Genomic DNA, 24163 nt, shown 5'->3' with positions numbered 1-24163 from the left:
ACCACACTCGGGGTACTGCTTAGCTATGCAGAACTCTGGATCTCTACTTAAACCTAAACCTCGTGTCCCTACTTATGACAGCGATGGCTCAACCCTTTGGGAAAAGTGAGTCACAGGAACAAACTGGGGTCCCCTACCCTGTTCTGGGCTGTGTCTCTCCTTGGGGTCTTCCTGCTCCACTTACAACTTGATTGGGCTGGGCCTCCGTCTCCTCCACAGGAAACAGAGATGGGTTTGTTTGCTGGCAGTCCTGGGGTGTCCTACTTAAGCAGTATCAATGAAGCCTGCTTGAGGTCTGCTGTGAGGGTCACCGAGGCCCCCGGGGCAGGCCTACCCAATGGTAGATACACTCCAAATTTTGGGAAACGTAAAAAAAAAATGTTGTCTTCTTTTTTTTTAATCAAAAGTTTAAATAAGACAAAATTTTGTTTAAAAATAAATTGTAGAAAAGCCACTCGGCAGAATTTCAGATCCCGTCAAGGTCAGCACTCCTTGAAATCAAAATATGTGCTCAAGGCTGCATTCCGAGCTGAAAATTACATTCTGCTTATCAACTGCGTCACTTTAAATTAGCCAACTGTGTGAGAATGTGAGGCAGAGCCCTGACCACTCAGAGAGTGAGGTGTGGGGCCTCTTAGGAACAACAACAACAAAAAAAACCAAGCAGGATTCCAACTGTGTGGCTTGCTTGCTTGTTAAAGAGCCTTTTGCAAAAGAAAAACTTTTTTGCCTGGTCAAAATAGTTTAGATTGTATGGTTATTTTCTTGAGACCCCAGACCCATTTCCACTCATATCACATTCATTATCACTGTTATCTCGGTAAGGAGAAATCCCTCGTTCCACAGCAGGTGCAGGCTACCATGAGCTAGGCATCCCTGGGACAAAGCCAGACCCTCCAGGGACACAGCCCGGCCTCCCTGGCCTATATCAGCTTAGTGTGACCACCCACAGGGGCCAGGCTGGGCTCCAGGTTCCACACAGGGTAAAGCCACCTGCCCCAGGCTGGTAGAAGGTGGTGAGATGCCTAGTGTTCATAGTCACCTAGGGGCCTCCCTTTACTCTTCCTATACGAGAGGACACCCAGATCTGGGGGCAGGGTGTGGCTTGGACAAATTTTGTCCTACATAATCTGGGGTTTTCTCTGCTTGCAAAGCCTGCAGGCTTTGTTGGGCTGAGTCTCCCTCCAGGCCCAAATCAGCACCTGGTCATGGCATCCACCTCTCACAGTGCCTGCCTTCCCCCACTGTGCTGACAACATTGCATTAGAGTCCTGTCCTCTCCTTGTGCACCCCTTCCCTCACATGGCCCCTCCTGCTTAGCACCTTTGACGTGAAGCCAGTGCAAGGCTCTACATCTGGGTTCTAACCTGTCATCTTGGTCAAGGCTTCTGTCCAGCCACCCTGGAGTCCAGGTACTGCTGATGGTCAGGCTGTCCAGCCCGGTGTGGATGCAGCAAGTGGTAGGGAGCCCCTTGGGGTGCCAGACTGGAATGCCCAGGAGGGGTAGGCGGCAGCTGCAGCTTCAAGTTGTAAACAGGCCAAGCAGCCTCAGGTATAAACAAAAGGGTTCCTGGGCCACTCAGTACCCCACCCTGACCAGAAGACAGGCAGAGGTTAAGCCCTGCAGGGTGCAGAAGGCTGGAGCTGGGGCCTGGGAGAGATGAACAAGGAAGGAAACAGCCAGCCTTTTGGACTGGCAGTGCCCCGAGTCCCAGGAGCCCTGGTCCAAGGCAGCTGTAATACACACTCTTAAGACCAGGCAGATACAGCTGGTCTTAAGAGTGTGTATGTGTGCTCGCATAAACTCAGTGGGCTTGTGTGAGGGTGGCACAGGGAGGCTGAGACCTGCTCATTACCCTCAGGCCCTGGGCACTGGGTGGGCAGAGGGCAGGGGCTTGCACGGCAGCGGGCCAATCCTAGTCTCCAACCCAGTGGGCCTCACTGGCCTATTAACCTTCCTGTGAAGCTTTTCTCTCATCTCAGCCTGCGACCTCAGTGGTCCTTGGCTGATGCTGTGATCCTCAAAGCACAGTCTAACTCTGAGGAGCTGAGCACCACCTTGCTCCGCTGCCCAATTTCGGGCCTGCAGAAGGGAGCAGAGCCTCATCACCACTCCTCATCACCACTCCTAGAGAAGTCTCCCTCCTTCCCCAGGGTAGCAGCTGGTGTGCCCAGGGTTAGGAAGCAGGGCCCTGTTCTGGAGTTGTATCAGGAAGAGAGCTGAAGATGGCCCCAGTTGCTGTCCAGCCCTGCTCAGGACCACAAGCCACCAGGCTGCCCCTTCTGGTGGACATGTTCCAGAAAGTTCACATGGTCGTGAAGGCCAAGAAGCCTCAGATACTTGCCAGCCTTAGCAGCCTGGGAGCTCAGAAATACTTGGTCTAATAGGAGCCCCAGAACCCAACACCTGGGGGTATGACCTGAGAATGTGGCGGGTGATAAGGTGCAGCCGAGAGGAACACAGGATGGCTGGCCCTACCTGCTGCCCCTGCAGTGTGTGCCCAGCCCTCCACAAGCCCACTGGCAGCCCAGCCAGCCTTGATGGTCCTGGCATATGAAGGAGAAGCAGTGGCATCTGCTCTTCCCAGCCAGCACCTGGGCTGTTCTAAGCAGATGCCCTACAACCATCTCACCTTTCTCAACGGGGAAGCCACGGCAAGGCGTGGTTGAGGGCCTAAGTTCTAAGCAACCCTAGGTCAGCCCCCCATCTCTTTGGCCTGAGTTTTGTGGGCTTTCAAGCCTAGGCGGGTCGGGACAGTTACAGCCGGGCAGGGCGATGCAGTCCTTAACCCGTTCCCTGTCCACCCCACGGCCCCCAGGTCCAGGATGGGCAGGGACATCTCAGTCCAGACGAAGATGGTCCTGACCATGGGCTCATCATTGTCAGACAAGGACAGAGAACTGTCATGCCCTCAGACATGAGGCACCATGGTGCAGCACTGCCCCAGCTCGATCCTGCCCAGTGGGAAGGGGGTAGGACCTGGCCGTCCTTATCTCTAGGCTGCCTTGCTGTCCATGAGGTCAGCCCTGGGTGACCAGAGCTTGTTAGTACCAGGGTCCTTCAACTACCTCAAGTTCTTTGAGTATATGCACAAGTTCCTGGCTCCTGGGCAGCCAGATAGTGTCATCCACGCCTTCCAGACCCTGGACGAGAGAGGCTTCATGGAGTAGAATGAGATCTTGTAACAATGCTGGTGGGGGAGGGGTGATGCTGGTGGGGGAGGGGTGGCAGAGCCCGGAGTCTGGCACAGTGTGCAACTGCCATGTTTGCCCTTTCTATGCCCAGCTGTCCCTCATTTTCTGGCCTAGTGGGAGGCTAAGCCAAGCTATCTCTGGGTTGAAGGCCACAGACACAAGCCCAGAAACCCAGGCTCTGAGCATATGGCCCTCTCTCTAGGGACTGTCTCCCCACCTGTAAATTGGGGAGTGGACATACTATAAACGTTGGGTACTGTCCCAAACACGATTTCAGTTCCTCTTGGTGCAGGTATATCCGGTTCATCATCCCCAGCCGTGTACCCACCACTCCCCTGACTGATGAGGAGGCCATGATCCAGCTTGTTGACACCGATGGGGATGAGAGGATTGACTACAAAGATGGAGTCAGGGACTCCCCCAGAGCCTATCCCACGATGACCCCCCAGCTCCTTCTTCCCCAACTGCCAGGCCTACACGCCGTCTCGAGTCTCACAGCAACTAACAAATGGGGAAAGTAAACCTCAGAGATGCTGAGTTGGGCAGGTATCTCCCAAGGCAGACCTGGAAAGATCGTCTGGGGCAGAGCTAGCATGGGAGTCTCAGTGGCTTCCCTGAGGCCTGCTCATCTCACAAGTTTCTCCCCTCTAGCTGCCGGCCACAGCCTAGGGAGCTGCTAGAACCCAGCATGGCAGTGTAGGAAGTGGCCATCAGGAGAAAGTTCCCAAGAGCCCCTGCCCAGCCATGGCTCATCCCTGCCTACCTGGTTAAGTAAATGCCACAGCCTCAGCTTGCAGGGTGACCACAGGCTTACGAAGGGCAGCTGATCTAGGGGCTTGCTCAGACTTGGACTCCCAGATAATCCACACCTCAGTCTTCTTACTGAGAAAGCTGGGTTGGTTATAAGGTACCTGTTCAGAAGAGTCTGGTAGGAATTCTTGGGGATCTCTGCAGGCTGGGGGCAGGTGGTCACTTTGACAAGGAGCAGGTTTGGGGGCAAAGAGCAGCAGCTTAGATCCCATTGATCCCTGGTCATCCTACTCTAGCCCAGAGTTGCCTCTATCTGTGGGCCTCTCACAAAAGAGGCATCCCTAACCGCCTCTGGGAGGTAAAGGGCCTGTGCCACAAAACGGAGGTATTTACTGTGAACTGGGTTTCCTGCTTGTGCTGGATAGCTTTAGTGTCAACTTGACACACCTGGGTTGAGGGAGCCTCAATCGGGGAATTGCCTCTATTGGACTGGCCTGTGGCCATGTCTGAAGGGCATCTTCTTGATGAGTGATGTAGGAGGGCCCAGCCCACTGTGGGTGGTGCCACCCCTGGGCAGGTGGGCCTGTGTTGCATAAGAAAGCAGGCTGAGCAGGGGCCAGGGGAGCAAGCCAGTAAGCAGCGTTCCTCCATGGTCTGTGCTCCAGCTCCTGCCTCCAGGTTCCTGCCCTGAGTTCCTACCTTGGGCTCCCTGATGAACTGCATGTGACCTGGGAGATGTAAGACAAATAAACCCTTTCCTCCCCAAGTTGGTACTGGTCAGAGTGTTTTGTCACAGCAATGAAGAACGAACTAAGACACTGCTCTAGGATTTTCTGAACTGATCAAAAAGGAGAAAGTTGCAAAGAAGTAACAATACCATGGTGAGCCCCTGCCTGGTGAGGGACCGTGGTGAGCCTGCCTGGTGAGGCGTCTGTGCAGCTGCACGGGGTGTGTTCCCCAGGGCCGTCTCCAGGAGGCAGCTGTGAAGGTGGATGACATGTGTGCCAGGAAATGGAAACAAACCAAAAACCAGCTTTTTTTTTTTTTGGTCTTTTTGAGACAAGGTTTCCCTGTAGCCCCAGCTGTCCTGGAACTCTATGTAGACCAGGCTGGCCTTGAACTCAGAGATCTGCCTGACTCTGCCTCACAAGTGCTGGGATTAAAGGCATGCGCCACCACACCTGGCTAAAAACCAGCTTTAAATGAACGTGATCTCATGTGTTTGTCAGGGGAATGTGGGTGTGGGCAGGGTTGGGGTACGGCAAGCAGGAAGGAGTGGGTGAACCTGCAGGTGGTTGTGTCCACCTGCTCCTTCTCCAACCCTTTGTGTCCACTTCCCTGTGGGCATCCTGGGAGGGCGGTCTTACCTCTGGCTCTGGGCTACTGGCCCTGTTCTCCTTTGGCCTGGTGCTCAACTCCTGAAGTGCCCCTACCCCAGTCTGCCCTGCATCTGTCCTGTGGTCACAGCAGTGGCTATGGCATGGTGGGAGGAGACAGGTCAGCCACAGGTGAAGTCAAGCAATGACCCAACAGGTGTGCTGTGGGGTAAAGGCCCTGCTGGTTGGCTTCTGTCAGTCCCTTGTCTCCTGGGTTCCTAGGCCTGGTTCTCATCCCTCCCTCCCCTCCCCCATGCTCACCTCCATCCCTCCTCTCTCACGCTCTGATGGTTAAGGCCTGTAGTCCTTAACCTCTGTGCCACACGCACTCACCCAATCGGTGGGCTTCGTCTCACAGCAGAATGGTACCCAAATATTAGCAGTCCCCAGGCTGTGCCCCTGGCCATTCTGGTTGTCCAGGTATAGAGGTGACCAGCAGGGGTGAGAGGCCCCTGGGCACTGATCGTGGGAAGTGGGTGGCGTCCTCCAGTGCTCTGCCAGGTGCACTTTACCCCAGGTCCTCTGCAGGGCTGCTCCTCAGTTTGCACGACCCTTGGCTGCAAGAACCCTGTTCTTCACGTTTCCTTGAGGTCACCGGCCCAGTGACGTCACCTTTCATGAGCGCGGCTGCGTCTGCATTCTCCTCCACATGCTCCCTCTCTCCTCTTAGCAATCCCATCTCCCAACGCAATGCGACACTCGCCGTGTATTATGTTAAGCAAAGACTCCAGAACATGGTGTAAGATCTCAGAAAAGGGGGTGCTGGAGAGGCAGGCTCAAAGGTGGCACATTTCCCTGCCAGGCACTTTCCAGTTGGTGACATGGTCAAGGGGCAAGCAGCCGTAGAGGGCGACCAGCAATCTCCTGGTGTTAGCACCTGTCAAGGAGTAAGGGCTTTGCCTGAAGTTCCTCTGAGCTAAACAAGAGTTAGGACAGAGAACCAGCTAGTGCTCAGACTGGAGCCCACCTGCATACCCAGCCTAGACAGAGGACACCAGCCCCTCCCCTAACTGCCCACAGGAGGAAAGCAAACCTGCAAACAGGTCCTAACCTATTGTGGTGGCATGCATCTGAGACCCCAGTACTTGGGAGGCACAGGCAGGAGGATCAAGAATTTAGGACAGCCTGAGCTACATAGTGAGATCTGCCTCAAAAACAATATGGTGGTTGGGGGTGGGGAGCGCAGAGAGATGGTTCAGCAGTTAAAAGCTCTGGCTGCTCTTGCAGAGGACCCAGGTTTGCTTCCCAACACCCACATAGCGACTAACAACTGTAACTCCAGTTCCGGGGGAATCAGAGGCCCTCTTCTGACTTCCACGGGCACTGCACGACATGAACACACTTATATACATGAAGGCAAAACACTCATACACATAAAAATAAGTTTAAATAAAGCAATAAACACAACAGGTGAACCTGTTAGATTGGAGTCACCAAACTACATCCAAGCCTAGTTTGTATCACGTCTGTGGGTACTTTTGCAGTATGCTGCACTCCAGAGCATAGAAAAGTTGATAATAAAAGGAGGAGCAAAAGGCTGGAGAGACGGCTCAGTGGTTGAAAGCAAGCTGGCTGCTCTTCCAGAGGACCCACATGCTGGCTAACAACCATCTGTAACTCCAGTTCCAAGGGATCTGATACTTTCTTCTGGTTTCTACAGTCACTGCATGACATGAGTGCACTTACACACATACAGGGAAAATACTCATACATGTAGAATAAAAATAATTGTTTTGGTGGGTTTTTTTTTTTTCTGTCTTATTGAGACAGGGTCTCCCTGTAGCCCCAGCTGTCCTGGAGCTCACTATGTAGACCAGGCTGGCCTCGAACTCACAGAGATCTGCCTGCCTCAGCCTCAGAGGTCAGAAGAAGGAATCAGATTCCCCTGGTACTGGAGTTATGGACATTCATTAGCTGCCATGTGGTTGCTGGGAATAGAACCCAGGTCCTCTGCAATAATAGTCAGTGCTCTTAATCACTGAGCCATCTCTCCAGTCCAAAAATAAGTAATTTTAAAAGAAGAGCAAAGACACGTGCTGTAACATGAAACAAGGGAAGCATGGCTAAACTATCAGATAAAGACCTGCACTTTTAGAGTCAAAGCAACATGGTTCGTAATGATAAAGGAATCACAGTAGTCCTACGTGTGTACGTACTTAATAAAATAGCCTCAAAATGCATAAAGTGAAAACAAGCAAATTGAAGTGAGAAAAGATGAGGCCAAACACAGTGGGAGATGTGGGCAATCTGTCCGCAGGAACCGACAGAGGCAGGAGGAAGGACATCAGGAAGGCCTCGGGTGACTCAGGAGACGAGGAATCCTCTAGACCTAGTGGCTATAGACAACACTGGGTCTAACACTGCAGTACATTCTTTGTTCTGCATGTATCTCTGTGTGTGGTATGTGTGCATGTATGCATGTTCACAGGTGTGTGGGTACTCGTGTGTGGAGGTGTGGGTGCACGTGCACGTGTGCGTATGGCTATCGAGACATGAGGATGTCTTCCCCAACTGCTCTCCACATCATTCACCGAGGCAGTCTTTTGGGTGAAGCCAGAGTTTGCCAACATGGCTGGTCTGGCAAGCCAACCTGCTTTGGGGATCCAGTCCACCCTCTGAACACTGGAGTTGCAGGTGGGCCACCATGCCCCCCCAACCCCCCACACTCCCGGCATCTAAGTGAGCATTGAGAATCGAAACTCTGAACTCATGCTTGCATAGAAAGCACTGTTACCTGATGAGCCATCTCCCTGAGCCCCAATGCATTCTTTATAAATAAATAATAAATGTAGCACTTACAAAATGTGACCAAAGCAATCTCAGTTGAGTGGAAGGATGGACATGAGAGAGGGCATGTCCTCTGACCACGAAGAAGCTAAGCTGGGAATTGGAAAGTTGAAGCAATGCGGCTCTGAAAGGCCCGTGCTTCCAAGAAACCACCAAGGAAATGCGAAAGTATTTGCAGCATGAGAACCATGAAAACACAACGTCCCGAATCTTGTGGGTGCAGCTCAGGCTGTAATTTGAGGGTTGGTCATAGTTGTTTTGTTTTTTTGAGACGGGGTCTTACTATGTGGCCTTGACTGTCCTCAAACTCACATAGATCCACCTGACTCTGCCTTCTAAGTAGTGGGATTAAAGGGTTTGGTTTCCAGCACCCACACGGCAGCTGACTATTTATAACACCAGTTCCCAGGGATCTGATGCTCTTCTGACCTCACAGGCACTGCACCATGCCTGGCCATAGTCGTTTTTTTCAGTTTTTTTTTTTTTTTTTTTTTTCCTACCCTTTAATGTCTTCCTTTTTAAAAAATGTATTGTGTGTGTGTGTGTGTGTGTGTGTGTGTGTGTGTGTGTGTGTGTCTGTATGGGTGGAGGTCAGGGGACAACTCTGTGGAGTTGGTTCTCTCCTTCCACCTTAACATGGGTTCCAGGGATTGAGCTTTGTTGTTAGGCTTACATGGCAACGCTTTACCTGTTAAGCCGTCTCACCGGCCTGACTGACAGTTTTTTGTTTTGTTGAGTGTCACTACGGTGCCCAGGCTGCTCCTCTTGAATTTAGGAGCTCAAGGGATCCACCTGCCTTTGCCTTCTAAGTAGCGCTACTGCAGACCTACCTCACACAACCATGCCCAGTAGTTTCAAATGCATAGATTTGGAAGGAAAAAGGACTGCAAAGAACGGCCTAAGTATGCTGCTCAATAAGTCAGAAAAATAACCAAAAATTAAACTCAGAGTAGCGAGGGAAGCAAAGGGCAGGGATGTGGACGTCCATGCTCTGCCACCTGTCTGTTTCTCCTACTGGAGTGTGAACTGCACAGGGCAGGTGTCTGCTTTGGTTTGCAGTTCTAACCAGGCACAGATAACTGCTCTTTGTTGTTTTGGTCTTTTTGAGACAGGGTTTCTCTGTTGGCCTGGAACTTGTAACGTAGACCAGGCTAAGCACAGACAGAACCCTATATGTGGTCTAGAGTCTGGCCCCAACTCCTGGGAATTCCCTCCCATCTGCCTCCACAGTCCACTGGCCCGGATGAGGAAGGGACAGAGCTTCCCAGGCAGCGGAGGCTCTGGGCATCCCCACCCCTGTGCAGGGACCCTGCCCACAAGGGACTCTCCCACAGTGCTGCGTCCTGCTAGGTGACAGTGCTGCCTCACGTGGCCCCTAGTCTTTCATCCACGGTGTGCTGGAACTACTTCCAGTGGAAGGGTTCATAAAAGGCAAGGCAGGAGGCTGGGCAGGATAACCGCTCCAGAGGACAGGACCTACTCCCACCATCCTCAGGAAGCGGAAATGGTGTCGTGTCTCTGTCCCCTCCTGGGGCACACCTGTCCAAGCCAGCCCTTCCCCTCCCCATTCCAGCCCCTCGGGGACACATTTCTCCACCAGCCAGGAAACATGAGGCATTTATATGGCCTGTGGGAAGGATGTGGACAAGATACTTGGCCCAGCTTCTTAATGTCAAAAGTCATATGTGACAATTAAAACTTGAATGAAATCTCATCAAGGAAGGGCAGGAGAGAAGGTTCACTGGTCAAGAGCACTTGTTCTTCCAGAGGACCCAAGTTCAGTTCTCAGCACCCACATCAGGAGGTTCATAATTGCCTGTCATTTCAGCTCTAGGGGATCTGAACACCAGCTAAGAAAAAAAATGCTTTTTTTTTTTTTTTTTTTGTACAATAGAAACAAGCTAGCAAGAGAGTAAGAAGAGTCACACCAGCAGTGTTTGGGTGGGGGCTTGTTTCAACTCAAGCATTTTTTTTTTTTTTTTTTTTTTTTTAAGAGAGGGGGGCACAGTGCCCACATGTAAACCAGGACTGGTAGTCTACTCCTCCCAGTTTGGTCCTCTCAATCCTGGAGCCCGTTGTGGGAGGGGACAGGTCAGTCCTAGCGGCTGAGGACGCCTACTGCCCATCAAAATCCCTTCCAGCCTTTGCTCCTGGTCTAGTCCCTTCTGATCTCTGGCAGGACTAGGACCAGTCCTGAGAACCATAGGGCTTGGGTTGACTGCAGGGAGGTAGGAAGTCTCGGAGCAAAGCTGGCACAGGAGGTAGGCAGCTGGGGGCTGGGTCATAGGCTGACTTGCCCTGTGTTCTGAACAGGGCCCAGAACTACACCCGATGTCAAGGCCAAGTGCAGCCTCTGATCCAAACCTCAGGCTGACCTCATCCTCCTCTCAACCCCCAAGTCCACAAGTACCACCCTCATCCTGAATTCACATCTCCCCCTTGGGCTCTGTCCTCATTAGGGACTCTGATGTTGGTGCTGCCTCACCCTAGTCCTGGGCTCTCTCCTGATCTGAACCCCTGAACTTGCTAAGTGGAGAGGTCCTGCAGCCTACATACAGATCTCCTGGGGGACGGAGAAATGATATACCACATACCCAGCTCATGACCAGCCTTCTCCAAAGAGCCCAGGCACAGAACAGGACAGGGCTTCGTGTCCAGAAGACACACTGGGGACTCAGTTGGCAGGTGACACTTTGCAGAGGAACGATGAATTTGGGCCCTCACAGGAAGCAGCTTCCAGGAAGTGGTAGAGTGAACCAGTGGTCGACAGGACCTATGCTCCTTGAAGCACAGGGGCTTCGAGGGGACCAGTTCAGGCCCATGGCCTGCCTGATAAGATGCTGGGACAGTGAGGCCTGCTTAGAAGACTGTCCACACCCAGGGCTACAGGACTCTGCCTCCCATGTGTGGGTTAGACTTTGCCTTCCATCTGTGTAGACAGCCCACCTGGGCCATGTAAGGTGGTTAACTGGCCTGACAGAGCCAAGTGCAGGGGTATCTTTATGCTTGGTAACAGGCAGAATTTGGGCTGGCATCTATTCCCATGGTGCCCTGGCCAGGGACCTCAAGAGTGCCTGGGGCTTTAGCTCCCACAGGGCTGAGCTGGAGACAAAGCTCCTTCCAGGGGTGAGTCTGCTGAGTTCCTGGAGGGACCAGACTGAGAACAAACAGCCACTATCTGCTGGAGCTGAGTCTCAGGGACTACAGGGCAAGGCAGAGAACATAGATGGGGTGGCGCTGAGAGATGATGGACTATTGGCCACTAGCCTTTTTCCTATCAGCCTGGACAAGCAGGAGAGGAGAGAGCCACACCTGGCTGTGTGACGGGTGCTCAGCAGCCTCTGCTCACCTCTCCCCACATCCCAATCCAGCAAAGAAAGACAAGCACATGACACAAAGCGCTAAAAAACCATCTTTTACTATAAAACAGCCCCAGGCATGCCGACAGTGCTGTCCTGAGCACTGGGGCCCCATGAGGGGTGCCCCTTACGCCAGCTGGTACCCTACTCTTGGCCCTGTGTCTTGGAGGTCTGTGACCTGGGCTCAGTTGCAGAGCTCAGCGTCCATCTCAGGCTTGGATTTCCACCCCAAAGGTGCTGTCACTTAACGTGCAGAGGTCTCCTGTGCTGCTCCAGCAGCTCCTCTAGGTGGTTGGCCCGCTTCACAGCAGCCTGCAATGCAAGTCAGTCAGACCCTGGAAACTGCCACACCAGAGGGGACAAACACAAGACCCCTGCATAGACCCACCTCATGCTGTTTCCGGAGACTGCTCACGGCCTCCTCCTTCCTCGCCAGGGCCATCTTCACCCTGCAGAGACAGGCAGTGGACTTCTCCGAAACCCCCACCCTCAGTTCCAGGTTAGCCTGCAGGAGCAGCCTCCCATCCCTTGGTGCCAGTCCTTGAAGTGGGCAGCTGGCCCTGGCCCACTGCCTTCATGGGAGCTAGGCCCTAAAATAACGGTCCTTCAAGCAGCAGAGGCCAGGGTACTGTGCTGAAATGGGTGGGAAGCCACCCCATGCCTCTCTCTAAGAGCCATGTCAGTTAGGCACATGGAAGGAAAGACTAAGGGAGTTCAGGGGTTCGTCGTCACCTTCCCTGAAGCGAGCTCCTTGCTGCACGCTTGCTACAGCCCACAGAGACCCTAGGACTACCTCCCTGGAGAAGCACAAGCGGGGGCCTTGCTTGAACTGACCTGCTTTGATGCTCCTAGAACAAGGGCAGAGACTTTGCTGGGACACCCAATGCTCCAGTACTAAGTGCCACCTGGGGGGCGGGGGAACTGGCCCAGTCTTCCTGGGCACAAAGCTGGAACTCATGCCAGCACCGGCCCGTGGGCTCCTCTGCATTGCTCAGAGGGGGAAAGTGTCCGACTGTTCCCCTGCCCAGCACCCAAAGACCCAGCCGCCCAGCGCCCGAAGTCCTGGCCACCCACCTCTCATGGACCTCGTCCAGCTCCAGCTGCTGACGGGCCCGCAGCTCAGTCAGCTCTGCTCTCACCCTCTGATTCTCCTCCTCAGAGGCTGCCAGCTGGTCTGCAAACTCCTGGCGGACCACCTGGGCCAGGTTGCCTCGCTCGCTGCACAGTTGTGTGTTTACCTGGGCAACAGGAGAGGAGGTGAGCAGGCTGGCAAGGCAGCAGGCTCTGGATGCAGAAGGGGCCTGGGGCCACTCACCACCCGCACTTCCTCCAGTTCCTTCTCCTTCTGCCAGACCAGGGACTGCAAACGTGCCTCTTCCTCCTCTGCCTCCCCCAGGCGTCCTTTCAGCTCTGTGCAGCGTTCTTGTAACTTCCGCTCCGATTGCTCCAGCTCGGAGAGCTCCACCTCATACTTGTCCCGAATACGCTTCACACTGGTGGGCAGAGGCAGGTGGCAGAGCTTCGAGACACACTGCTGCTCCCTCTCCCTGGGTCCTGCCCTCCTTCGTCTGGGGAGCCGAAAGGCAGAAGGCGGCTCACCGGCTCTCAGCAGCCCTCTCACTCTCTTCCTTGGCCAGCGTCATGTCGGCCTCCAGACGGTGGATGACCAGCTCGATCTCCTGGTCCCGGCCTTTGCGGATCTCCTCCTTCAGCTCACGTTCCCTGTTCAGCAGCCACGCTTCCTGCAGGGACACACAGCTGGCTTGGAGTCTGCCACCGCGAGGGCGGAGGATAGGACAATGGAGACAGTGGCAGGGACAGCCTCACTGGGTTCCTGGAAATGGTCCCTACTCTGAGTCACAGGAAGATGTTCAGATCATGGGGTGAAGGGGCCCTGTCCTGCCCAGGCCCCCAGGTCCTTGGGGGACCACATCTTGTCTTCAGGACCTACTGTGGGCACAGGGACCTAACAGAGACCCTGGGCAGGATGGGCGCTTGGTCAAGGAGGCCACCAGCACAGCACAATGTTCCTCTCCTTTGGAGATCTGCAGCCCAAGACAACCTACTATTGTTTGCTAGACAGGCCAAGCCAAAAAGGCGAACTTGCCCCGTGGCCAAGAGGCTAGGGCAGCCCCTAGGCCAGACCACATCAGGGTAAACAGGGCGTTGCCTAGGAGAAATTTGGAAATTCCTAAAAGCAGGCACCAGAGGCCGAGGGGCTTCAGAGTCAGGGCATCCGCTGATGCGGAATGACAGGCAGGTGATTTCTGGGGAGGAAGGACACATCCTCTCAGGTCTCCAGGATCAGCCCCAGCCCCAATTTTTCTGGCTCTGACTCTACCCTTCCTGGATCCACATGAGGGCAGCAGAAGCACACACAGCTGGGGATGAACCAGCCCTGAAGCAGTCAGGGGTGACACGGAGCAAGTCCCTAGGGAACCCTGCCCTGGAGCCCGCCCTTGGCTGGCCCACCTCCTTCTTGGCGCAGCTGGCCACCCACGCCTGTCTCTCAGCTTCCAGCTGGTCCTTCAGGGCCTTCAGCTCCATCTGGAGGAGGACAGACCATGAGCTACCTGAGGGCCACTCCCCAGGTCCCGCCCACTCTGTATGGGACCTCATGCCACCGGGGTCAGGCAAGAGAGACCCCTGCTTTACTAGAAACCAGGCTCAGCCTAGCACCCAGAGGGGCAGGGGGCACAGACCTGGTGCCTCCGCTCCTGCTCCTCCCGGCTCCTCTCGAACTCTGCTCTCAGGGCTTGGGTCAGAGCTGCACTGCTCTCCTCTAGCTGCTGCCGCAGCTCTTCCAGCTCTGCCCGCTGCCTGCAGACCAGCAAGGTCAGGGAGAAGGGGGTCACTGTGTGAGAGGTTGGGGCAGGCAAAGGGTCACTCTGAGAAGGGGCAAGCGGCCCTGGGTGGCACCTGGCTGCCTGCCGGCCCAGCCGTTCCTTCTCCTCAGCCACCTCGCTGTAGAGCCGCCGGCGCTGCTGCTCCAGGGCCTGCTGCTCCTGCTCCAGGTGCTGCTCAAATCTGCAGGACGATAGGGATGCTCACACCACAGTGGGTGGCCACAGGCCCACAAGGCAGTCTGTCCCTACAGCACTTGACACCAGTCGTAGTTACTGGCCACAGTGGCCAGTCAGACCATGAGGCCCCTGTGCCATCCATGGACTGCCAGTCTCCTTCAGCTGCAGACCCTGCAACGCTGTGAAGTGGCCTCAGCTCAGATGAATTTCTGGCTTACTTGGTCCCCACACTGGCCTCCCTCTGCTCAGTCACCATGGGCCTAATGGGCTGTGCTGGATAGCTTTAGTATCAACTTGACACACCTGGGTTGAGGGAGCCTCAGTTGGGGAATTGCCTCCATTGGACTGGCCTGTGGCCATGTCTGAGGGGCATCTTCTTGATTATTGAGTGATGTGGGAGGGCCCAGCCCACTGTGGGTAGTGCTACTCCTCGGCAGGTGGGCCTGTGTTGTATAAGAAAGCAAACTGAGGGTTGGAGAGATGGCTCAGCAGATAAGAACACTGACTGTTCTTGCAGAAGACCCAGGTTCAAATCCCAGCACCCACATGGCAACTAACAACTGTCCGTAACTCGAGTCCCAGAGGATCCGACAGTCTCTTCTGACCTCTGCGGGCAATGCACGACACGGGTGCACTTACCTATATGCAGGCAATACACACATACATATAAATAAATAAAAATAATAATAAAGTATTAAAAAAAAAAAAAAGAAAAGAAAGCAGGCTGAGCAGGGGCCAGTAAGCAGCATTCCTCCATGGCCTGTGCTCCAGCTCCTGCCTCCAGGTTCCTGCCCTGAGTTCCTACCTTGGGCTCCCTGATGAGCTGTGACCCGGGAGACATAAACTGAATAAACCCTTTCCTCCCTAAGTCACTGCTGGTCAGAGTGTTTTGTCACAGCCATGGAGAGACAAACAGAACACGGGCCAGAACCAGCCCCACTTTCTAGCATGAGAGAGAGCCAGGCACCTAGTTCTGTGATTTGAGCACGCTTCTGCCAGAGCTCGTGCCCGTGTTCTCCCTGAGTGAGGGTGGGAGAGCGTGGGTCTGCCAGCTGTGCTGGAGAGGGCTGGTGGGCCACAAGGGAGAACAGGACAGCCCTGGAGGATCTGTCCTATGGGCATGGCCAGTAGAGGGGCTGCCCACTGGCCACTGGTGCCTGGGCACAATGACCATCACCCATCACATCCCCTGGCCACCAAGTCCCAGGGTCTGAGGGCACGGCTTGGTCATTTCTCTGAACGGTGAGCCCTAGGGCTGAGGGACTACATGAGGCTGTCATCAGCACAGAGGTGCCCGTGCACCACTTAAGGTTTTGATACTGTGGGGCCCGCTAAGAAAGTCTTCACAGAGCTGTAGAGCTCGTGGCTGAGGAGAAGGAACAGGGCCAGCAGAGTTATAAACTCATCCCCAGATGACTCCATGAGGAAACCTGCACAGCAGGAGATCTGTAATCACAAGCCCCACACAGGCCGCTAACATTGCAGGAAAGACGGGCTGCTGTTCTACTACCCAGCCCCCGGCGCCTTCCTGGAGTGCTGGAGACCTACCTCTGCTGGGCCCGCTCACGCTCCTTCTGCCCCAGCGCCTCCTTCTCCCGCTCGAGATGCTCCCGCAGTTCCTCTGCCTGGCGCAGGTGGCGCTGTGCAGCCTGCTCGTCGCGCTGCTGCAGCTCAGCCTCGTGCAGGCCCCTGAGCCTCCTCACCTCTTGCTTGTGCTTAGCAATGAGCTTCTGGATCTCGGGCTCCAGACCTGGGGGCACCAGCAACAGAGCTGCCAGGCCTTATCCACTGGGCCACATGGGGCACCAGCTCAAAGTACAGGTAGCCTGCTGTACCACTGGCAGAGAAAGGGCAGAAACCTGGCTCCAGTAGGAGTGCCCCGGAGTCACCACTGAGGCCTCAGGGCTTTCCCAGCCTGTGGTACACATGGACTGTCCAACCCCCTCAAGTGATCTAACCACTGGAAGTGCCCAGGACCCTGAGGAGAACTCAGGAAAAGAGGCCAGGCTGAGGGGTGACCCCCCCCACAACCTCCCAGGGTCCCATAGCTCCTCCATACATCTTCTCTGTCAGCCTAAGAGGCCCTGGCACCTCCTTCCCGTGATTGTCTCTGGTCCCCGACCCCCAGATGGTGTGACCCTCACCCGCTGACTTGACTTTGCCTCATTAGCTTCCAAGGGGTAGGGATTCCCCTGTTCTCTGTAGCCTCTGTGAATTGGGAGCTGGCAGATGTACCAGAGTCTATGTCCACCTGTCCCAGGCAGCCATCACCAGGGCTCTGCCCAGGAAAGACCATGCTCAGGGCCCCCACATGTGGATCAAAGCTACTCTTCTCCCTTGAAAGCGCCCCCCACCCATACCAGGGCAGAAGTCCCCCACCTCTCACAGTGATCTCCTTGATCTTTTTTGTTTTCTCGTTGATCCACTTCTCACGGCGGACCTTCTCGGTGGCACTCATGAGCTCTTTGAGTTTCCTAATCTCCTAGGACAAGAGAAGGCGGGCGACGGTGACAACTGCGTCCTCTGCCCCTGGCTCCAACTCTGCAGAGTGCCTCCTTCTCTCCCCAGGGGCAGTGACCATACCCTGTCATGCAGTCCACTCAAGAGGGGTGGTGCTGGTAGCCATTAGCCTGTGGAGGTCCCCCACCCTCCACCCCCCAGGATACCACCATCTGCTGGGCTGAGGCAGGAGGGAGAGAAAGGCAGAACGCTAAGGGACATGGGAAGAAAACCCAGGAAGGAAAAGAGGTCCATCCAGGGCCTGGCCTGCCTAACCTTCAGACACCACTGAGAAAGGAAAACTGACTACAGGGATGACGTGTGTTTTCCTAAAGACATCTCCAACAAAAATGTTCACGAAACAAACGCTTTACTTTGAGCTTAAATGACTCATAACCTTGTGTCTTAACACTTCCTGTTATTCCCACATCTAAGCAAAACCCCTCATAAGTCTACCTGACAACTTTATTTACAGGCACTAGAGAAGACAGCTCAGCAATTAAGGGCACTGGCTGCTCTCAAAGAGGACCTCAGTTCAATTCCCAGCATCTACATGGTGGCCAATGACTGTCCATAACTCCAGTTCCAGGGGATCCAATGCCTTCTTTTGACTTCTGCAGGCATTGCACAACATGGGTGCACTTAATACACGTACAGAAAATACATTCCTAAATAATAATAAACCTCCATTTACAGAAGGAAATCTTCTAACCCTGGACAGCATATGCTGAACAATTGTAACGCACTGTAAAGATGCTAAGCACAACTCTGCCTTGAGAAGCCCACATCTATGTCTCATTCCTTCCTTGAACATCTCTTCCTATAAATCCTGTGCTTAAAATCTGTTAAAAATGTCTTTTTACAAAAAATATATTAATTTTTTTTATGCAGGGCCTGGTGGCTGCTGTCTAAAGGTCATTAGATATTCTGTAAATGTAAAGAAGATAATTTAGTAGTTGACATCTTAATGTGGCTCCTCTAGAATTCAGCATGCTGGGCAAAATGGAGGACACATAATCTACTCTAAAGAGTAACCGCAGAAGGGCAAAGGCAGAGGCAGTGAAAAGAACTTTGCTATGGAAAGCTCCCGAAGGAATGTTCACTGTTACAATGCTACTTTATAAAATACCATGTATTTTAAAGAAGGTAAAGGAAGAAAGGAAAACAAATGTATATTGTTTCTTGTTCAACCCATCTCGTTTGCTATTTCTGGTTCCCTTCATTCATTTCAAGGATTCTAATTTATTATCTAGAACCATTTCATTAGTTTAGTACAGCTCTGTCACCATACATATTCTTTGTGGCCATATTGGCATACACGTGCTCTTTTTATATATTATAAGCCTAACAACTCAGTTCTGTACATGTTAGGCAGGAGGTTTGCTCTGGGAGGGATGGACCAACAAAGCCATGAGTGCACTATGTCATACTTGTGTCTTTCCACCATGTCAAAATTTATCAAATAGCAATAAGTTCACAAGGTACAGTGGTTTCAATTTACCAAATAATCCTTCTTTCCTTGGTAACCTGGTTGAGGTAAGTACAAGTTCTTTAAAAAAAAAAAAAAAAAAAAAGTATTATTTTTATTTTATGTGTACGAGTAGATTGTCTGCGTGTGTATAAGTGCACCCATGCCATGTAATGTCTGCAGAGGTCAGAAGACGGCATCAGATCCCCTGGAACTGGAATCACAGATGGTTGTTAGCCACCATGTGGGTGCTAGGAACTGAACCCAGGTCCTCTACAAGAGCAGCCAGTGGTCATAACCACTGAGCCATCTCTCCAGCCCCTAAAAATGTCTTTTAATAAACTGTAATTTTGCTTCATAGGATCATCCTGAAATTTTTTTCTATAGTGAAGCCAAGAATTCTGGTTTTTGCCTGAGAGAAGGTCCCTAAAGGGTAAGAGATTCCTCAGGCTGGTGGGTGGTGTGGAACCATGCCTCCATCCCTGACACTGCTGACAGGACCACCCAGACCTTCAGGTTCCAACCCTGGCTGTGGGCTGTGGATACCAGGGTTTCTTTAAGTAGTGTCCATTCACCCTCACTTGGGAGCCTGGGCTCCAGTCTAGGGTGGTTTTAAGGATGGCAGGTCCATTCTGGGGGGAAAACACAGTTAATCAGTTCAGTCAGCCTTTTAACCAGTACCTGCCAGCCAAACAGGTGGGAGCTGGAAGTGTGGCCTGGACTGGCACAGCTGAGATGCGCAGTGCCACTGCTCAGGACCTCAGTGGGTAGGCTGGGCTTGGACTCCCCAGTCCATAACCTATGATAAGGGGCTAGTGAGCCACGCATCCTCACCTGGACACGGCAACCCACACCTCAGGGCCTGGCCCCACACTTGATACAGCTCAAGGGGTGGAAAAGGGGAGGGTGTCTCTTATCTATCTCCCTAGGCTGCAATGATGCCTCTGAGAACTTGTTCATAGCCTGGTATCAGCTGGGGAAGCTCACCAGGTCATGCTGCTCTTGCATCTGGGCCACGCGCTCCCGACACCGCTGGTCACCTTGCTTCAGCTCGGTGACGACTGCCTCACACTTCTCACTCAGAACCTTCTTGTCTTCAATCAGCTGTGAAGGGTGTGGGATGTGAAGGGCAGCTCTGAATTAAGATGCCTACCCCAGGTACTTCCACTGGGCCAGTCAGCTCTGGGACCACCCATGGGCCTTGGCTAGTACCATCCTGCAGCCTACACTGTGCTTCAATGGAGGGACAGTGATCCCAACTCTCAGTCTGCAGACTGAGCTGTCACCCCACGTGCTCCCCCTGGGCCACGTCACCTGGTCAATGAATGACAAGTGTCGCTGGATGGTGGCCTCGTAGTGTTCCTTCTGCTGCTGCAGCTGTCGGCTCAGCTCCTTCTCTGTCTCCTTGACCCGCCGGATGGTGAGGTCACGCTGTTGTGCCTGTAGACGGTATGTGTCGACAAAAGTACTGGCACTGGGTCCCTGCCAGAGACCCAGGCCTGGGTACCCACGGCCGAATGGGAGAGAAGGCAATGACACGGCCTCAGGGATGACGGTGGCCCAGGCAAGGTGCCGCAGGCCCCACCCTGGCTGGAGGCCCTGGGACGATGGTCCTGGCGGCCTCACCAGTGCTCGCTGAAGCAGCACCATGGCCTGCTTCTTCTCCTCCACCTCCAGCTTCAGACGCATCATGGATGTGCTCCCCTCAGATCCCAACTCCAGGGGCCTCCGACCCACCTCCAGCACCAGGCCCTAAGGACACGGTAAGCCTCAGGCGGGCAGCCCACCACCTACTGCCCATCCTCCACGGGAGCCCTGACATCCTCCACTGCTCCTCCACTCTGCTCTGAGGGAGGAACAGCTACACATAGGGCATCTGATGAAGGGACAGTAGGCAGCAGGTCAAACCATGGAGACTGTTTTTACTAGTCAGTGAACGAAGGCTCTGTCCCTAATGATCAAACAGAGATCATGAGAAATGTCTGTTCACTTCTGACCTTCCTCCCCAATGGCAACAAACTTATGACTACTCCACTGAGACTGTTCACTTAAGGAAAGACACAGGCCAGGGATGACAGGACTGTCTACCTGGACAGGGCTTATAGAGGCAGCCAAAGGTGACCTATCTAGAGAGGAGCCCAAGGTAGGACAAGCCAGCCCTGTCAGCCTCCACCTCTGCTTAGAACCCAGAAGTAGGGCAGCTACATAGGGGCTTTGTGAGTAGCCATTTCCCACTGGGAGCCAACAGGGGCCTGGTGGGTGACTACCTCCCGCTGGGGTGCCAGCTGGTCCTGCCCTGACTTCTCCATCTCGTCCAGGAAACTCATGATGCTCTGCAGCTTGGCCTCTGATAGCAGAGTCCCATCATCAGTGGGTCCAGGGGGTGCACTGAGTTTCCCAAACTTCTCCAGGTTGTCAGCTGTCAGGGAGTTGGCATCCTGTGGGGGTCCCACATTGAGGGCTGTCAGGGAAGTCTGAGAACTTGGGGTCCTTTGGGGATAGGGGGCAGTGATGTAGGGAGGGAGTGGGCCTGGATCTGGAGAGAAAGGCCTTTCTGGTTGCTCAGACCTTTAAGGGCATTAAGGAAACAGGGAGTGCAGGGGTCAATACAGCCCCATCTGGCCCTTGTTAAGAGTCATGACTAAAGTAGGAGCACAGCCACACTTAACTACTCTGACCTCTACAGCAGCCTCGTGCCTAGGTGGATGGTGCCAGTGCCTGGCAGGAGAGAGAGAGGGTACATGGCCCATTCACCTCACTAGTACAGGCGTATCTCTCCTTGTGATAGGCCTTGGGGCAGGGCAGTGGCTCGGGCTCCTCTTCCAGTAGCTTCAGTGTGTCCAGCAGCTCATCCAGAGTCACTCTGGCCCTGAGCTTGCTCCTAGTGGGGCCCAGTATTTCTATGTCCTCTCTGGCCACATCCTGGGAACAGATGCCCTATAGCAGGCAGGCAGGGAGTGGGAGACCAGTAAGGCTGTTGGTGGCTAAAGGGCTACCCCCATGTACAAGACCAACCCAAGGGTGCTGGGCAAGGTGCCTTTGCACCCATCTCAGTGAGTCAGAGCGTATACCACCTGGGACATGTCTCAGGGCCCTCCCCCAGGAAGACATGCTCTGCTGCCCAGCCTCACACTGAGCAGCTCTGTGGCCTTGCTGTTCCCTGGCCTCTGAGTTTCCAGCTCCTCTTCTGTGGGTAGGGACACAAGGCCCCACCCTCGGCAAATGTGAAAGCCCAGTGGGACTCCAGAGCACTTCTGTGAGACCTCACCCTAGAGAGGCTACCACGCTGCTGTCTTGCATCAGAACAGGAGCCCTCTGGGCATCCTTTCAGAGCACAAGGGACCCCACAGCTGAGAGGAGGGCAGGCAAAGGTCAGCTCAGGCCACCCAGACATGGACATGCCCCCAAAGCCAATGGGGTGGGGCACACTGTGTCCAGACCTGTGGCTTGTCTTCTGAAGGCTGCTGGGGCTCTGGGGATGATTCAGAGGCAGGAGGGCAGGGGTGTCCAGGGCTGGTGGGATGGATGCTGTCACCTGCACAACAGAACACAGTGTCAATGCACTTAGGACCCGGAATCTGGAGGAGCTCTGGGAAGGAGCCAAGTATAGGGGAGGCAGTATAATACAAGTCCACAGAGATGCTCCTAGGGTGTGAAGTTTGGGGGGGGGCAGAGACAACCCTAGAGTGCTGGGCTTCTGCTCTACAGGTCCCATGGCCAGGACTGTTTGTCAAGGTGTGGCACCTCAAGTCTAGCCCCACAAGTGAGCCAGACAGAGGCAGAGATGGTGGGGGGGCAGGGAGGTGGGGCTGAGATCCCAGTTCTGCAGGTGGAATTAGCAAGAGGGCTGAGGTCTGGCAGAACTTACAGATCCTTCTTAGCCAGTCTCCCAGAGTCAGGTAGACTGAAAGCCACTCACCAGCATTGTTGGCCTTGAGGGCCTGGTGAGTGACACTGCCTGGCATCAAGGGTAGCTCCTGGGTGGGTCGAGGCTGCCGTAGCGCTCTGGTCTGTGAACTATCCTTGGGCAGCCTGTGCTCAGCCTCGCCTGCCTTCTGGGCTCGTTTCTGCTGCAGTTCCTGATGGGGGGGCATCTCTGAGCAGCCCCGTAGAGCAGGACATCCCCTTTTCCTTCTGCAGCCCAGCTCCCCTGGAGCTCAGTGTCCCCAAGCACTAGTGTCACAGAGTGAGGCTGGGGACTAACAACGCACTCTGGTTTGTAGGCTGCAGGGCCCTGCCTGGGGAACCAGGTACCTGAATGGCTGCCTGCCTGGCCTGGCGAGCCTTCTCCTCCCGGGCCCTCTTCCTTGCCATGTCCTCCTGCCAGTGCAGGTCCAGAAGGTTCCCACTGCCTAGCCGCTGCCGCTGTTCCTGCCAGGAGAAGTCAAAGCTATGAACTTTACAGAACTGGAAGATGAGCAGAGCCCTGGAACTGGCTGGAGGTCTCCACAGAGCTCCTGTAGTCACTAGTACAGAAGGGGGGAGAGCCACAGGATACTGAGCCTGCCATCTTGTCCTGATAGAGGGCAAGCCCCACCCCCAGGTGAGGGAAGTGCAGCTGGGGGAGACAGCACTGCAACACTCAGACTGGAGCCTGCTCAGAGTACCCTCCTGGTTTTGACTGGTGTCTTCCAACACTGTGACCCCAACAAAAGCCACAAGCACCAAGCAGGACCCACAGATGGGGTATGCACCTGTGGGCAATTCCAAATCAAATTCCAAATTTGATTTGTCTTGAGAACTCCACTGTCTGCAGTCAGACCCTGGAGACTCTAGGCCCAGCCCCTGGGTGAGCTGGGTTGGCTTATACAACCATACTGACCTCTCGCTTGGATGCCAGCAGGTGCTCGAGGCTTGCTGCTCCTGCTCGGCGCCTCTGTACCTGGCGGCGGTACCAGCGTTGGATGGTGATTGCTGCCTGGTTTACCTGGTGGATAAACCTGTCCAGGGAGCAGGAATCAGGACCAGACGGAGACCCAGCACCCCCGTACCCCTAGTAATTGCAAGAGCCTATTGGTCAAGTACCCAGATGGAAAGAGAAGTTGGTGGCTGCACACAGCCCACTCTCACCAGGTGTGATGCAGTAAGGCCTGTCCTTCCAGGCTCTTCGTTAAAACCCAAACCCATCTTCCTGGAAAGCTACCCAGCAAGTGCCAGTCTGTGCAGATCTGGATGGCTTTGTGCATAATCACCAGAAAGTGGCAATGACCAAACGCCCACCACTGCTGGCTATGGGGTGAACACTGGTGCTTCCTGGCAACGGAATGCTGCTCAGAAGCAGAAGCAAGCACCAGCCAAGCACCAGAACAGGCAAAGATACGAAGCCAACAGGTCAGTGTTGCTGGGGTTGGACAGGAGAAGTGATGGGCAAAGGGACCCGATGGACTTGGGGGAAACCAGAACAGCCTGGTTATTTTTGGTGCATTTTTTCTCTTTTTGGCCTGGAACTCACTATGTAGACCAGGCTGGCCTCAATGTCATAGCGATTCACCCTGGAACTCACCGTGTAGACCAGGCTGGCCTCAAAGTCATAGCGATTCACCTGCTTATGCCTCCCAAGTGCTGGGATTAAAGGCATGTGCCACCAGACCTGGCTTTGGGGTTTTGCCGTTGTTTGTTTTTGTTTTTTAAATATTTTATTTATTATTTTTACTTTTTATGTGTATGAGTGTATTGCCTGCATGTATGCAAATGCACCCATGTTGA

The 24163-nt window shown here is 54.0% G+C and overlaps 1 protein-coding gene across 6 annotated transcripts in view; it reads right to left on the bottom strand.

Moving 5' to 3' along the window:
* Positions 1-11507: 11507 nt before the first annotated feature.
* Cep131 (centrosomal protein 131) overlaps positions 11508-24163 on the bottom strand; it is a 32788-nt gene continuing 20132 nt past the window's right edge. For 2 of the 6 annotated variants that reach the window (XM_029561301.1, XM_029561304.1), the window contains exons 8-25: positions 23280-23397; positions 22712-22828; positions 22377-22536; positions 21898-21992; positions 21212-21394; positions 20725-20895; positions 20084-20209; positions 19772-19897; positions 19445-19561; positions 16870-16972; positions 16039-16240; positions 14170-14494; positions 13940-14014; positions 13067-13209; positions 12783-12960; positions 12542-12705; positions 11856-11916; positions 11508-11779 (exon numbers count right to left, since the gene is read on the bottom strand). In XM_029561301.1, coding sequence (XP_029417161.1) covers positions 11708-11779; positions 11856-11916; positions 12542-12705; positions 12783-12960; positions 13067-13209; positions 13940-14014; positions 14170-14494; positions 16039-16240; positions 16870-16972; positions 19445-19561; positions 19772-19897; positions 20084-20209; positions 20725-20895; positions 21212-21394; positions 21898-21992; positions 22377-22536; positions 22712-22828; positions 23280-23397 — 2536 coding nt within the window. In that variant the 3' untranslated portion in view covers positions 11508-11707. The remainder of the gene's footprint in view (positions 11780-11855; positions 11917-12541; positions 12706-12782; positions 12961-13066; positions 13210-13939; positions 14015-14169; positions 14495-16038; positions 16241-16869; positions 16973-19444; positions 19562-19771; positions 19898-20083; positions 20210-20724; positions 20896-21211; positions 21395-21897; positions 21993-22376; positions 22537-22711; positions 22829-23279; positions 23398-24163) is intronic. The other 4 variants (XM_029561313.1, XM_029561306.1, XM_029561318.1 and 1 more) reach the window with 4 other exon arrangements.

The sequence above is a fragment of the Nannospalax galili genome, unplaced genomic scaffold (genome assembly GCF_000622305.1).
Source record: "Nannospalax galili isolate Female #2095 unplaced genomic scaffold, S.galili_v1.0 scaffold1250, whole genome shotgun sequence".
Classification (NCBI taxonomy): Eukaryota; Metazoa; Chordata; class Mammalia; order Rodentia; family Spalacidae; genus Nannospalax; species Nannospalax galili.
Note: the sequence above shows the minus strand (reverse complement) of the source record. Positions and strands in the feature narration are given on the sequence as shown.